Consider the following 15,734-nt stretch of genomic DNA (forward strand, 5'->3'; position numbering starts at 1 on the left):
GAAAATTGAGTGCATGAGGAGGCATCAGTTCTCATTTAAAGACAGGCCAGTGTGGTTTGATGAAGGAATGAGCATCCAAAACCACAGATGTACCTCCTACACAGTGAGCCGACACCAGAATCTGCTGTCTTTCCGCTCTGCTGCCAGTCAGCGGCCGTTCTCACACAACAAGCGCTTTACGGATCAGGGACATTATAGCATGCATTCCCAGTCTGATGCTACGCTCTTGTACGAGGACCGTTTCTGCCTAGAATGACAAACGAGATGGAAGTCAAACGAAATTTAGATGGAAAAATGTGAATCTAGACAGAAAATTCAACAATACGTTGTGACAAGTGTGCCGCCGCCATACTTTGACAAACACTCTGAGCCATGTGGAAAGCAGTTCAGATTCAGAAACTGTTTAACGTGAGACCTCCATGCTTTATGAAATGTCACCTAGAGGAATCTAGGAGGAAGCAAATAAAAATAACAACCCCAAACCCCAGACCTTTCAGCCAACAAACAGGCCTGCATTTCTCCATGGGGCTTATTCTCATTTGGGCAGGGGCTTATCTGGAGCATTAATCAGGTCGCTATACTCTTTTGTGATAAGCTTTCTAAAGGCTGGTGGTTGCTGCTGCTTCTGTCACCAGTGTGCTAATGCTGTTAGCGTTAGTCATGGTTCTCGCAGGTAGGTCATGCCGTTTCACTAGAGCGAGAGGCAACAGTAATAGATTTCACACTCAACTGGTGTCAATTTTGCCACTCAAGATTTCAGAGCACTTTTTCCTCAGCCTTTACATTAACACTAGCCACAAGTTTTAAAGAACATATTTATGTTGAAATACTAAAGTAGTTCTAACACAACTGTTGCACAAAAATGTAATGATAAATAATATGTTATGCATAAATAATAACTGAAGTGTAATGAATTAAGTTGTAATATTACATCATACTCTGCATACACAAGTGTCTCACAAAACCTGCCTGGATCATATTTCACCTCAATAATAACTATAACAAAATAAGATATTACACTTTGCATTAAGAAACTGAAGAGACTTGGATAAAGACATTTTTGCATTGTAAAATTATGTCAAGACAATTTCTCCCTATTGCTGTAATGTGTAGTATCATTTTACTTAACTAGTTTTGTAATTATTATATATATTATTATATATTATACTATTTAATTTCACAATATAACAAATTTTGTCCTCAAAAAATAAAATGCATATATTATTATATTATAGTGCCAGGTATTGAATTGAAATTGAAAAAAATCACAACATATATAATAGTATAAAAATCGGATTCATTTTCTTTAAAAAATATATAATTTCTTATTTCTTTGTTAAATTCGGAGTGAAATGTGATCCAGACATGTACTTCTAAGACTTTGCGATGTTCATAAAACAATTTCACTTCAAAAAATTCACAATTTTAAAGGCATGTAGATAAAATACTAAATAAAACGTGTTAATGTTACAGCGTTGTGTTATCAGATTCTCCTTGGCACAAACAGCAGCAGTCTTTGAGCACAACTATCAACTTATATAGTCCAAAACACACAATAAAGAAACAAACAGGTGCAGATGTGTGAGGAATTAATGACTTTGAACGAACTGCATACAACCAGTACTCTTAAAATCTATCATCTCTCATTGCTCATTCTCAACATGAATGATCTACAATGAGCATGATTCTTCATTTATCAGATGTCCTTGCAGGAGTTCAATCATCACTAAGCCTTATTGATGTAGCCCTCTTTGATAAGGAAATCATAGATTTTGCGTGTCTTGTTGACATCTATCTTGATGAGCGATCGGGCCTGCGCCAGCCGTAGACCCCCCTGCCGCCGGCACTCGTTCAGCAGGGCCTGTTTGTACTCCAGATACGCTCCAGGCACCAGACGAACCACCTGACATAACTGAGAGAGATGATGACAGAATCGTTTAGGATCCATTATATCCAATCAATTAGGCAGATGTCTTCAAAAATAGCTTGTGCCAGAAGCAAAATCATGAGTTGCAAACCTCTTTTTCTCTCTCGTCGAGTTTCTCAGTGCCAGGCAGCCCTGTTAGGTTGAGAGGAGGAGCGCTTCTTCTGCCTGTGGATCAGAGGAGCGAGACTATTCAGAGCTAACACTGTTAGAAACAGATGAGTTGCAATCATCTAATAAGAAATAATCAAGTAAAGTAATAAGCCACAATGGGCTGTGCATTACAGCAATTATACCACAGATTAATTAAACGTTGTGCTGTCTTTAACAATAATAACAACAATCAATCAATCTCAACTTATTGGTATTAATACTTATTGGTATTAATAATGGTTCTTATTATTATCAATATAGTTTTTGCTGCATAATAACTTTGTTGAAACCATAATAATAAAATAAAAAATTTGAGGATTCTTTGATGAACAGGAAGTTCAAAAGAACAGCATTTATTTGTAATATAAATCTTATGTAATTTTAATAATGTTTAATTGTCAATTTTTATTTTTAAATCTTTCTTACCCCAAACTTTAGAAAGGTAGCGTATCACAGTTTCTGCAAAATATTGAACAGCACAACTGTTTGATAATATTGATAATAATAAGAAATGTTTCTTGAGCAGCAAATCATCATATTAGAATGATTTCTGAAGGATCATGTGATACTGAAGACTGGAGTAATGAACAGAAATAAATTGTGTATTAAAATATATTATCATAGAAATAACTAGTAATAATATTTTACAATATTTCTGTTTTTTTTTAAATCAAATAAAAGCCTTGGTGAGCAAAAGAGACTTCTTCCAGTCCAACAACATTAAACATTCTTTAACTTTTGATTGGTGGTGTATAGCAATATTCAATACATTGCATGTATCATTAAATAAATTGATTTAAAATAAACTAATGTCTGCTTAATCAGAAATATGCTTTGATTTCCCAACTTATTTATCAGTATCAGCCAACGCTGTATGCAGTCAGAGTGTGATCAGATTCATATGCATTTAAATATGTCCTATTTGAGCAGTCAAGTGACAAAAGGAGACAAAATGTGAAAGTATGAGAGAGAAATACAAAGAGATGTGAGTGGCTTCCTTTTTTTTTGAGCGCATTTACAGCAGTGCATCTCAGAGAAAAGATTAATGTGTTTGAGCCTGTCAGATACCTGAGTGGAAGAGAGGAGACATAGCGTGAAAAATGGAGGAAATAGGCAGCACTGTACCTGAGGTAGTGATAGTGGTGACCACGGGAGTGATTCCAGCGTCGCTGTGAGAGAGAAACACAGTCAAAGCAAAACATTCTCACACAAATGCTTTTGAAACATCTCTGAAAGACGGGCTGGGGCTCTAGGGGTTCTCAGCTTTCATTCACTTTTACTTTGTCTACTTTTGCTGAATATCTACATCAAATTTTGTGAAGCTACCGCTGGAGCTACAAAAACACAAACAAACTGACAGCCAAAGCTGTTTGAATGAGAATACACTGTGGATTAGTAGGCAGGTAGAGACATGAATCACATATATGATACCAGTAAAACAGCAGAAGAAAGAACGCTAGAAATAAACAGCAGTGCCCTCATGGCAGCAATAAAATAGTAGAACTGAGTATGAGTGATTGCTGGAATGACAGTTATTATACATTTACAAATAACAAAAACTGTTTTTATATATATTTTTTATTTGTCTCATAGAATACTGTGGAAAAGTTTGGGGTCAGTAAGGTTTTTTGTTTGTTTGATAGAAATGTATACTTTTATTCAGAAATTATGAATTAAACTGATCACAAGTGACAGTAAAACATTTATAATGTCAAAAAATATTTCTATTTTAATTAAATACTGTTGTTTTGAACTTTCTGTATCAACAATATTAAGCAGCACAACAGTTTTTAACATTGATAAATAATAATAAGAAATGTTTCTTGAGCAGCAAATCAGCACATTAGAATGATTTCTAAAGGATCATGTGACACTGAAGACTGGAGTAATGATGCTGAAAATTCAGCTTTGCATCACAAGCCATGTATTCATTCAAAGTTGCAAATTGAACTAGTGCGCAGTATATTACATAAAACATTTGTGAATAAAGGAGTTTCAATCTCGTGTTCAAGTTACCAAAATTGGCGCAAAATATCTGCAATAAAAATGCAAGTTGCTGCAATCGAGAAAGCCACTGTGGCTTTCCCCCCCCTCCATTATAAAAGACTTGCGTCTTAGAGCGTGTAGACAAAACACAATAAAAGCTGTCGTGTTATCTTGCGTTCGGATGATGGTGTTTGTGAACTCAATTGGTAAGACGCTTTAATATATATAAATGTTGCCGTGGTCAGCATAAGAGACTTCTTTCAAAAACAATTAAAAATGTTACCGACAAGCATGATAAAGACAAAAAAAGTACTTTGGTACAAAATTGGTCCTAAATTAAAACAAAATATAAACAGACAGGACCAGGGACGTCGTTAGGCCTATTTTAGGGGGGCTGAAGCTACCCCAAAATGTTCCTAAGCCCCCCTAAATAAGAACAACAATTCGATTTATCAATAACCTCATTGGAATGAGTATCCAGCTACAAAAAATGCGGTTAATTATCTGCCCACAAATTAGTTCAAATCTACCGGAATCTAGAGCTTGCGAGTAGCGCGCGCACAGCAGAGAGGGAGAGAGCAAGAGACCTTGCGTGTGTGTGCAAATGTGCGTGTGTGCCTCACGAAGCGCAGGTAACCCTCCCCATTCTTTGTGATTTCTTAAAGAATACTGTTATAATAAGAAGCCCAGCATTAAGTTCATTTGGAGCTGAATTAATTAAAATAATTGTAATAATTACAATACTACATTATACTTCTCTTATTGCAATACATAATTTATATAGAGAGTGAGTAAGGTGGCAGTAAGGAAGTAATCTTACATGGCAGCCTGTTTGTGCAGCCACTGTTGGCAAGCACGGGCATCGTGAATGTACTGCAGGACGTCACACAGCACGTTCCTCTTCCTGCGCTCGTCCTCTCGAGTGCGCTTCACTCTCTCATACACCTTAGCACCTGCAGTCCAGATGACACGGGTAAGATCAGATGGCAAATCTGACTAGGTAATATGGATAATATTTGGATGGATGTCATTTTATGGTGAAATACTCTGATAGATCACTGCTGTGTTGCTTCTGAATAAACTTCCTTTAGATTTAGGCTACCGCCCATCTTACCACAGAAGGACTGAATTCCCTCTCTCCTGTACTCCTGCAGTCTGTGGATCTCCTTCCTCAGCTCGAACTCCACTGTCAACAAGGGTAGAGAGAGAGAGAGAGAGAGAGAGAGAGAGAGAAACAGAACAGATGTATCTGTGAACTTTTCACCCTGGCTGATTCAAATACTGGGGCGGACAGACTGAACTCATGAATGACATGGGGGCTTGTTCATCCAACTGTCCTGCACATGCTCATTAAACCACAAAACACAGGGCTAGACTGATCCTAGGTCAGCCGAGGAAGAAAACTAGTAAAAAGTCTAGTAAGTATAGACCAAACTGACGAAATCCTGTACATCAAGTGTGCAAAAAGAGGTTTAAATACTCACACGCGTGACTCTCGATGAACTTGTCGTGCTCTATGGGTCCCACCACACGTGCAAAGCGCCTCATGACATCATAAAGGTCCTGCACTTCCTTGGGATAGCGCCTCTCCAGAACTGACAAAGCAAAAGATGAACAAAATCAATCTGATGAAGTAGAGAAAACACAATGGCTTTGTTCTAAAACCTTATTAGCTACCTTGCTGTCTACATAGGCAGCTAGCTTGTAAGTCAGCATTTTAAATGGAATGGAACCTTGAGTGATTGATTTGGAAAAGAGCACCCATATCTGTTTGAGATACAAATCACATTTTTTCAATGTAGTTTGACTAGTTTGTGTACTTCAGTGCGTTCAAGTCCTGCTGGGAAGTTTGTATTTATGAGTTAAGAAGTCTTAATTAGAAAGTCTGTTGCGTTCAAATGACTTTTGTTGGAGCAAGATGGCGATGTACCTTTTCTGCATAAAATACAAGATTTTTTTATTCTACATCTACAAAATGATGTATGAAGAATGCGTATTGGGTCAGTTGTGTTTTTGCTTATGTTTTTATTCAATTTATGAAGGTGCTGTAAATTGAATCGGTATATATTGTCTTACAATGCACAATAGTATAGTACTTTGTACATGTAACTTAGTTTATTGTTAATAGAGAAAGAAATCACAAATTTAAAAAAAAATTACCGTCAATACAGACACTGCATCCATTGTGTCCAAAATGGTTTCTCACTGACGTGCCACCAACTCGGAAACTTAAGGTATAAAGAAAATCCAGGTTTTCCCACTTTTTATAAGGACTTGATTGGCTTTCTTCGAGAAGCAAATGCCAACAGCAATGCATCAAGAGTCCAGCTGTGCCAAGCGGCCCTGTGAAAGTCTCCCTGATGGTTCTTCACCCACCACTGAAGCTCAGCTCCCTTAGAAGGGGTTGAGTAAGCAACAGTATCAGCGATCAACCCTGCTCCTACTGAGCAAGAGCGATAGAAACAGAAAGCTGCTATGTGGGTGAGCGTGAGGTGTGATATTCTGCCTCCACTATGCTGTGATGTTACTGAGAAACACAAGCGCATACACACACCTCTGCCTGTCACTTTTATATATATATATATATATATATATACACACACACACACACGTATATACATCACTGAAGATGTATCAAACTACAATATCAGTGCCCTCCATGCAGCAGTGGCTGATGGGATACGAGACTGGCTGGTGTGCACACAGCCAGGTCAAGCTGTCTTGCTCTCTTGAATTGGGGATAAACCAACACCGCTGTGAGCCAACAGGTCATGGCCACTGCTTCCATTATCACTTGTAACACACACACACACACACACACACACACACACACACACACACACACACACACACACACACACACACACACACTTTCTTGCAGTCTCCATGACAACAAGGCTGCAATTCCACGGTAGCTATCGCCTTGCTTTTGTCTTGAGAGTGCAGGGAGACGAGGAGGGCGTCTGGGAGCCGGTGGATAAATAAAAACGACTTAAAGCCCTCCTTGCATCACAAACACTCAATACGTCTCAGGAAAACACGCAAACCAGATTGGATTTCCCAGTTTGTTTCCCTGCATGAAGAGGAAATAATTGGATAAGAGTATTCCTATCGAAACCAGCTGGCTAACCGTATTGTCCAGTGGGAAATAGTCAGGGATGGGCTTCTATTTACTGAGAGAAGCGACAGTGCCCAGAGGGCCTGGATCAATAAAGGCTCGAAAGATGCAATCTCCTTTGTTATTACATTCAAAATGTTCATTTCATGCCAAACTATTCATAGGGGAGCAATCACAGCTGGCAAAAACAGCTCTTGGATCAGTGTTGATCTGAGATCGCAGTATTTCGAGCATTCATTGTAAACATTTCACACAGATGGCTCATGTTATTGGGGGTCAGGGAGAGTTATCTTGTGGCAGATCCTTCTGAACATTGCCTCACATTCTGATCATATAAATGGAGTAAAAGAGATGGCAAGAGCGTTTGGTTAATATGATGCACAACAGCATGAATTTAAAAAAGAAGTCTTACTCTGAAACTTGCGTAGGTTGATTAGGCCATGGTCTCGAATGATCCTAAAAGACAACAATTTAAACATTACACAGTACCAACTAAGTGTATATATAAATGTATATTGTATATATATACACATACAGTTGTAATCAAAATCATTCAACCCACATTGCAAATCAGGTTCATTGGCCAATTTTAGACTTTCGGCTGTTTGCAGTGAACCATCAAACAAAAGTGATTGAAATAGCTCAACACACTAATATTTCGAGTAGTTTCCCCAAATTCAACAGAAAATGCATCTTTTAATGACTTCTGCAGTCTCAAAATTATTCAACTCTCTGAATAGAATCCCTCACAAAAGCACAAATCTGCAAAACAAGTGTTGTCTCAAGCACACCTGATGCAACTAATCAAGGGCTTCATTAGTTGCACCAGGTGTGCTTGAGCTAGAACACATGACGTACACCACTACTGACCCAAAAGCACAAGAAAAGTCGGCTGACTTGGCTCCAATTTGCTCAAAATCATATAAATAAGCCACAGAAGTTTTTGGGATTCTGTTCTGTGAAGCGATGAAACAAACTAACTTTTTGGCCCTATGGATCAACAGTATGTCTGGAGGAAGTAGAATGAAGCATATGCTGAAAAGAACACTGTCTACAGTTAAGCATGGTGGGGCTTGGTGATGCTCTGGGGCTGCTTTGCATTGAAGTATTAGGAAATCCTAAGAGAAAACATCATGCCGTCAGGGAGGAAGCTGAAGATTGGGTGTCATTGGACCTTCCAACAGGACAATCCTCAAATTCCACCAAGGCTTGGTTGCAGAAGTCGTCCTTGAAGAGTCTACAGTGGCCATCACATTCACCTGACTTGAACCCCATAGGAAATCTCTGGGGTGATTTGAAGGTGGTTGCAGAATGCAAACACAAGAATATTACTGAGCTGAAGGCCATGAGGAATAGATTCCTCAGAAACGCTGTCAGAAGCTGGTGTCTGGTTGTACATCTCGTTTGCTGCAGGTCATAACAGCAAGGGTGTTCTAAAGATACTTGCCATGAAGGGTTTGAATAATTTAGAGATTGCAGAAGTCTCTGCAAAAGTTGCATTTTCAGTTGAATTTGGGGAAAACACTTTAAACATTTGTTGTGTTGATCTATTTCAATTACTTTTGTTTGACTTGTTCATTGCAAACAGCTGGAAGTCTGTAAATATTGCCAATAAACCAGATTTACAATGGGGGTTGAATAATTTCGATTACAACTATGATGATTAAAATTCTGCTTTGCCATCACACAAATAAATTACATTGTAAAATAATATAGTAAAATACAAAACAGTAATTTTAAATTTTAATAATTTCACATTAATATAATTTTGATCAAATAAATGCAGCCTTGGTGAGCAGAAAATACTTCTTCCAAAAACAATATACATTATGACTTTTTTCACTAATTAATCGTATTTTTCACAAGTAATTTTAGATGTTAACATCATAATAAAAAAATATTTTATTTGACTTATTCCTACTTTTAAAAGATGATGTATGAAGTTATTTCATGCTTTAGTTTTTGCACCTTTGTATATTACTCAGTGGTAGAATTGTTTGTTTATTGCTATTAATATTACTAAATGCAATGTAGGTGTTGTAACATGCCACTTTAGACTGTGCATTAGTGACTTTACCATCATTAGGGAGCTCCACATTGTGCCTAGTAATGTTATTGATTAAAGTGTCATGTATTGTTCACAGCATTTACAGACACAAAGAACTCATTGCATTGGGAAGGCAATCAAAATTACTTAACCATGGTAAAATCACTGTAATGCACAGCCTTGGTTTGCTGCTTTATTGAACGCCGCTTGGTATTATCAGCTGAGGGCTATGTTTTATTAAAAGCATCTCATTCGTGGTGTGTGTCTGGTGTGGTGGTCTCAGATGTTGTGTGGAAGCGGCTGGTCACTGGTCTTGTTGCCGCTCTGCAGGAGATCTCAGACGACAGCTAAGGCTTCAGTTCAGTACACAACTGAGGTCAAGCTCGCCTTGCAGTCGCACACATACCACAAGCCAGGCCTCATTAATGTTGATTTACACAGTTACTGTTACCACTAGAGCTGTTTGTGCTAAGAATCAGGCTAGCTGATCAGTTGCTATGGATTAGGTTACATAACACACTAGCTAAATTCCAGGAATGCATTTCAGTGAGTTGTATGTGCATGTATTAATTTGATTAAATTCTTCAATGTGTAACAGTATAGCATATATTTTTGTTTATAAATATTCTGCTCATTTAGAAACATACGTTTAAATGGAAATATAAATAATGCTTGAATTTTTTATATAATTTAAGTCTAACGTGGCCCTCTAGTGGTTGTTCTTTGGTAGTACAACGTGTGTTTTTCATACATACTTTTTTCTCCTCTGTCTCTCTTTCAGTCTGGAGTGATAAATATCCACTACTGCAACCTTGAGTGCTTTGAAAAACATTCCACAAACATGGTAAAAAGAAATTAACAAAAACTCAGCTTTAACTACACTGTGATTTCTTTAACATTGCAAGAATATAAATGAATTAATCCATGCAAATTCTGTCATTTTACTGAAATATATATTACTATAGCATTTTTGAGTAATCTTGCTGACCCCAAACTTTTGAATGTTAGTATGTGTGCGTGTATAGATGATATATAGATAGATAGATAGATAGATATATATATAGATAGATAGATAGATAGATAGATAGATAGATAGATAGATAGATAGATAGAGTCGCTAAGGACTGTATCAGCGCATTACTGTGAGAACCACATTTCATTTCAGTAAAATGAGAGAATTGATTCACATTTTTGTATTGTTGCACTTACTATGAAGAATATCAGAGTCATCATCAACAAAGTCAATATCTTTCAAATCCCATTCAGCATAATTATCAAACTCCTAATTTTAGAGACAAAGAGAAAAGAAGGAGGTTGCTTTGAATAATGTATGAATGAATTTGTTCTCAACAGAAAGCACATTAACTGTAGATCACTCACCTCCATAAAGTCTGCTCGAGCCGGCATGTATCCTGCCATATCTCTAGACAGCTGAGAGTCGAATGAAGGCCTTGGAGGGTCATCAGTGGCTGAAAGAGACAAGACACAACCTTTACCTAAAATATATATTTATATATTATAAATAAACATCATTCATTCATTGCCTCAGTTTGGAAATTGCACAATGGTCTCTGTGTGTTTGTTTGCCATCTTATAAACCAAATGAAACAGACAAGCACATCTAGTATTCCTGCTGTTCATCTGCCAGGCCAAACTCTAATAAATCAATGCCTGCATGGGCTGTTGAGCTCTGAGACTTTTCACCTGCACACAGTGTTTTATTAAATGAGGATCCGGATGACATTAAAGAGTAAATATTGCAATCAAAATCTCTATAAAAAGTTTTCAGTATCGATTTAAAACTTTTGGTCCTCCAGTTAAAAAACAAAACTGTATGTATTTTGTGGAAGAACATTGTTTTGGTTGTGCTTCGGCTCTGCGTGACTATGCGGATAAATATGGTTCTTTATCATAACTTTAAAAAGTGAGAGAGATTAACCTACTCCTCAAAAAACATTCACTACTAAGCTTAAGAAATAAAACCAGTTTACATGGAAAGGATCTCAAGCTGACTAGCTGAAGACGTTACTGTAGCTTTACCCATTAATAGACACTGTACTTGAAAATAAATTCCAACAAAGCATAACAACAACCATAATGAAATGAGCCTTCACAATAGATAATGCTTTACAATGAACTCTGTTAGAGAGCTACATATGGCAATTTATCTGTTTTATAAAATATTTTACCTGTTGAGTAAAAAAAAAAAAAAAATCTCCACATTGCTTATGCAATGTTTCAAATCCCTCAATTCTTGCCATTTCTGAAAAGCCAAGCCAATGTTGATCCTTGTTTTATTACGAGCTCAGTCATGTTCTCTTTTTGCCAGCAGACTCTCCTCTGTTCGGCGTTTGTTTAAAACTGGTAATTCCCCAGAGGTTCAAGATTTAGCTGCTCCATCTCAACCGTTCTCGCTCGTTGTGACAACAAACCTCTGCCACTCACACACCATACAAGGGTTAAAGTACCCGGAGCAACTTTTCTCCATTTAAGGATATGACGAGAGACACATCGGCGAGTGACATATGTACACAATTTCCCACGAAAACCATCATAAAATTTAAACACTTACAATAGGCTTACCATAGTGAATCAGGGTAAAGACAAAAACACGTTTTGGAATAAGGACTGATGATGTATTGACACTATCTATAATTGTACATAGTGTACCTTTGATGAAATTTTACTGGACTGATTAGACTTTTAGTTTAGTTTGTTTATACCTTGTGTGTGTGCATATTTTAACACAACAGTAACTTGTTTCTGGTGCTCACTTACGCTTAAAAGGAATTGCAGTGTCTGCTGACCGGGACAGATGATCTTCCATCTGTCTGAGATTGAGCAGAGTGGAGGCGAACAGAGGATTGTTGATGAAGTTCTTCATGTAGTGGCCTTCACACTCCTCTTTGGTCTTGGTGCGCATCTGGTAAGCCACATCCTGCCTGAAGAAACAGAGAGGTCATTAGTTGGCATGGCATTAACACAAATTGCAATTCTATTTGGTCCAATGCCGATTCATCTGAATATATCAGATATAATACATCATTTTTTGCTCAAAGAAAAAAAATCTCTCAACAAAAGCTGTAAACTACATAGAGAACCTTGTCTGTTGGTAGGCTACATTATTATAATATTAAAGGTTAACCACCAATTTCTATACAAACATTTAAATTGAACACTTTCAATTGCACTTTTTATAATAATGATTTAATAACTTTTTAATGGCATATTCAAACATACATTAAATACTGGAAAACACTTTAAGCAAAAATATGAATATGTAATATAGTGCATATATTAATCAAAACGCTCATCTCTAGAGTTAGTTTTTTTGTGCTAAATAATGAGTTTCTGGTCACTGAATGCCTTTTCTGAAAAATCTGTACTGTTACGAGACATTGCTTACAAGCTGTTTTAATGATGTCTTTCTGTGATTGATTGAGCGATTACATGAGACGTGATACTGATTTCGATAAGTTGTACTGTATCTTTCAACATACTTTCTGATGTTCATTCATGGTTATTTTGTGCGATAACTAGTATTTAAAGGTGCTGTCTATAAGAATGACATCTAGTGGTCGAAATAGGTACTGCTGTCCAAATTTAAAATACGGAGATGGTTGTTCCCCCCGCCCCCTCATCAGACTTGATGCTCACATTGGTTGCCAGTTTGAGGACACGCAACAGGAACGAGCGCAATTGACAACGGAAGCCGAGAAGACTTACACACTGTAATTTAATGAGTTGATTTATCCGCATTTTAATATGCTCTCGTTCATATAGATTTTTTGATGGATACCATCTAAAGGCTTTTAAGGTTGTGTGAAATCTGCAATCTCTGACCCTATTTTTTTGCTCTGTTCCAAGGCTGCAATACGCCGTGTTTCCTGCCAACTGGCATCCCATGGTGTCGAAATACTATTGGGTGAACTGGCAGTGGGTGAGATCCCACAGACCGAAACAAAAACCGACTGACAACACGGAACGTGTAAAATAATGAGTAAAATAACTGGCTGTAGAAGTGTTTTTCAGAGAAACGATTATGTGAACTTAGCATGTTTCCTAAATATCTGCAAACATATTATGGTATTTTTATGCTTTAGTAGAGTAAAAAAGTTACACACAGCACTTTTAAAGAGGAAGAGATTCACGTGCGCTTAAACTGAGGCGGCTACAGCAGTCTATGACACCACAATAAAGAGTGTGGAAACTGTATTTATTGTTTGAATTTAGTGAAAATTTGAAAACTGAGACTTCGCTTCATATCAAAAGTAACAAGGCAAAACCCATATTGCAATTTATTAGATAGAAGATGCGCTACAAATAATGTTCAGTGAAGTTTTGTTCATGCATCAACTAAAAACAGCATGGACTAAAAAAATCAGTTCTGGGGATTAATAAAAGATATCGGTTCAGCAAAATTAGAATCGATTAAAATCATAAAAATAAAATCAATCATTTCAACCCAGCCCTCGTCATTAGCAGTGTTATTTTAGCATTATATATGTACTATTATAGCATTTTGAATTAGATTTAACTTATATATAAGTTGTTATAATTTTGTAGTGTATTTTTTTATTTTTCTACTTATCTTTAATTTATTTCAGTTTCAGTAATATTAGTACTTTAACTTTTTTTAATTTTAGATATTTGCCAAGGCAACATTTCTAATTTTCATTTAGACCATTTTAAACCCATTTTAACAGTTTTTAGTAGTAGTAGTACTTAATAGTGTTAGTTAACAATAACAACACTGATCACACAATTTTATCTAAAATACCTAAATGAGCCCTAGTAGAATTGGAGATATAAGAAAAATAACTAGACTGACCAGTTGCCAAAACCACAGTCCATGACGGCTTCTAAAAGAGCCATCTCCTCCTGTGCGGTCCAGCCAGCCTCTAAAACAGGGAAATCTGAGGTCTAGAAGAAAGCAGATCACAGTAAAGATGTAAATTATGGACACAAGAGTGTACAGGATACAAGTTATCTGGGCTGGAATGTAACATTTAAAACTTAAACTATTTTATCTAAAAAAAAGATTAGAAAAACAACTAATAATTTATATCTTAAATCTAAATGTTTATTTACATATGAACCTTTTATATTCAGTGTAATAAGTTCAATCCAAACTGCTCTCTTTACCATGATTTCATACTTGTGGTCACTCTGGTGCTTTTTATACTCATATCCTCTTGTAAAGCACTGCAACAGAAAGATCAAATCATATAGTACATAATAAATTAACAGTGAGAGTATGTGATGTATGCAGTCAGACGGTAGTGAGACTCTTGATCCAGTGACCCACCTGCAGACACAGGAGGAAAGGTGACGGTCCACATTCAGCACACTTAATGTATGGCTCCACTAGATATGATGAACATCCACGACAGGGAGGCTTATCGAAAGGATCATCTGTATGATTCACAGAATTAAGTTATCAACAGACCTAGGCCCTATATCCCATATCTACCTGTACCTATAGCAGTACTAATATGGGTTAAAAAAAAAATAAAAATAAAAAAAAATATATATATATATATATATATATATATATAGGGAATTGTGTGGAATTTAATTTTACTTTTACTCAAATATAATTCTGATTTTAATGCACTACATTTTTAATGTTACAACTTCTCTAGCAAATACTGGCGTGTCACCATGGTACATTAATATATACTTTGGTGGATGATTATTATATTCATAAAACATGGTTTTTACATACTCCAAGGTATTTCAAACAATATCATGGTACAAAAACACGGTATTGTCAGATACCAACAACAATGGTAGTACCACAGTAATTTTGATAACAAACGAACTTCGTATAAATGTAGGTAGTTGTATGCCCTCGATAAAAATATTTGCTAACTAAGGTACTTACTTCCAAAAGCCGTCAGACGATCCATGCTGCAGATGATGTCCGATCAGGACAAATGTGCAACCTTCCTCCTCTTTGATGTCGTTTTAGCGCAGTTGAGATGTTTATAGGTTTTTTTCTGTTGATGAATAACGTTACAACTCAACGGTTACAGGGATTAAGACTCATTTTTAAAAGGAATGAGTGAAAACAAAATGTACGTTGTATTTAGTAACGTTACATTATTGAGAATGTAAACACACTTCTATGTCGTTCTATGCAGTTCAATGAACATCCCATGAGGAGGGGAAATTACTTTTTGCAACAGCGCCCCCAGCGGCACCTGCAGTGTGATACGTTACCTGGACAGACTGGGCTCAATCGCACGTGTTATTTTGTATCTACTTGTACTTTTTTATTTCAGTGAAAATGCCTTCTAGTCAGTGTAATTTTTTTTTCATGTAACTGATACGTTTTATCCAAAAACACACCGTAGCCTACTTGCAGTCCCCTTCAAGTCAAACGTATGCAGGGTGTACAACACTTTTCACTTGTAGGCTACAAATACCATCCCAGATCATTCAGCTTCATCACTATTCCATCAGAAGATCGTCGTAAGTAGGCCTACGTCGTTTTGATGGAT

The 15,734-nt window shown here is 36.7% G+C and overlaps 1 protein-coding gene across 1 annotated transcript; it reads right to left on the bottom strand.

Annotated features, from left to right (window-relative positions):
* Positions 1-1,300: 1,300 nt before the first annotated feature.
* On the bottom strand, positions 1,301-15,391 carry tada2a (transcriptional adaptor 2A). The gene is made up of 15 exons (XM_077208866.1): positions 15,116-15,391; positions 14,537-14,643; positions 14,374-14,433; positions 14,060-14,151; positions 12,007-12,170; positions 10,609-10,697; positions 10,438-10,510; positions 9,984-10,047; positions 7,594-7,637; positions 5,548-5,658; positions 5,178-5,249; positions 4,884-5,016; positions 3,203-3,246; positions 2,019-2,092; positions 1,301-1,912 (listed from the first exon to the last, which is right to left on the bottom strand). Exons 1-15 carry the CDS (start codon positions 15,138-15,140, stop codon positions 1,727-1,729), a joined length of 1,338 nt encoding a protein of 445 aa, XP_077064981.1. The 5' UTR covers positions 15,141-15,391; the 3' UTR covers positions 1,301-1,726.
* Positions 15,392-15,734: the final 343 nt, after the last annotated feature.

This window comes from Siphateles boraxobius, unplaced genomic scaffold, assembly GCF_051911475.1.
Source record: "Siphateles boraxobius isolate OS27281-9 unplaced genomic scaffold, OSU_SipBor_1 6, whole genome shotgun sequence".
Lineage (NCBI taxonomy): Eukaryota > Metazoa > Chordata > Actinopteri > Cypriniformes > Leuciscidae > Siphateles > Siphateles boraxobius.

What these genes read in the sequence shown, in the direction of transcription:
- tada2a (XM_077208866.1), bottom strand. Translation starts at nt 15,140, where the DNA reads ATGGATCGTCTGACGGCTTTTGGAA. An exon ending in CTTTCCTCCTGTGTCTGCAG is followed by an intron (nt 14,434 to 14,536) that starts GTGGGTCACTGG and finishes TTTCTGTTGCAG; the next exon opens with TGCTTTACAAGAGGATATGA. An exon ending in TGACTCTGATATTCTTCATA is followed by an intron (nt 10,048 to 10,437) that starts GTAAGTGCAACA and finishes TGTTTTTCAAAG; the next exon opens with CACTCAAGGTTGCAGTAGTG.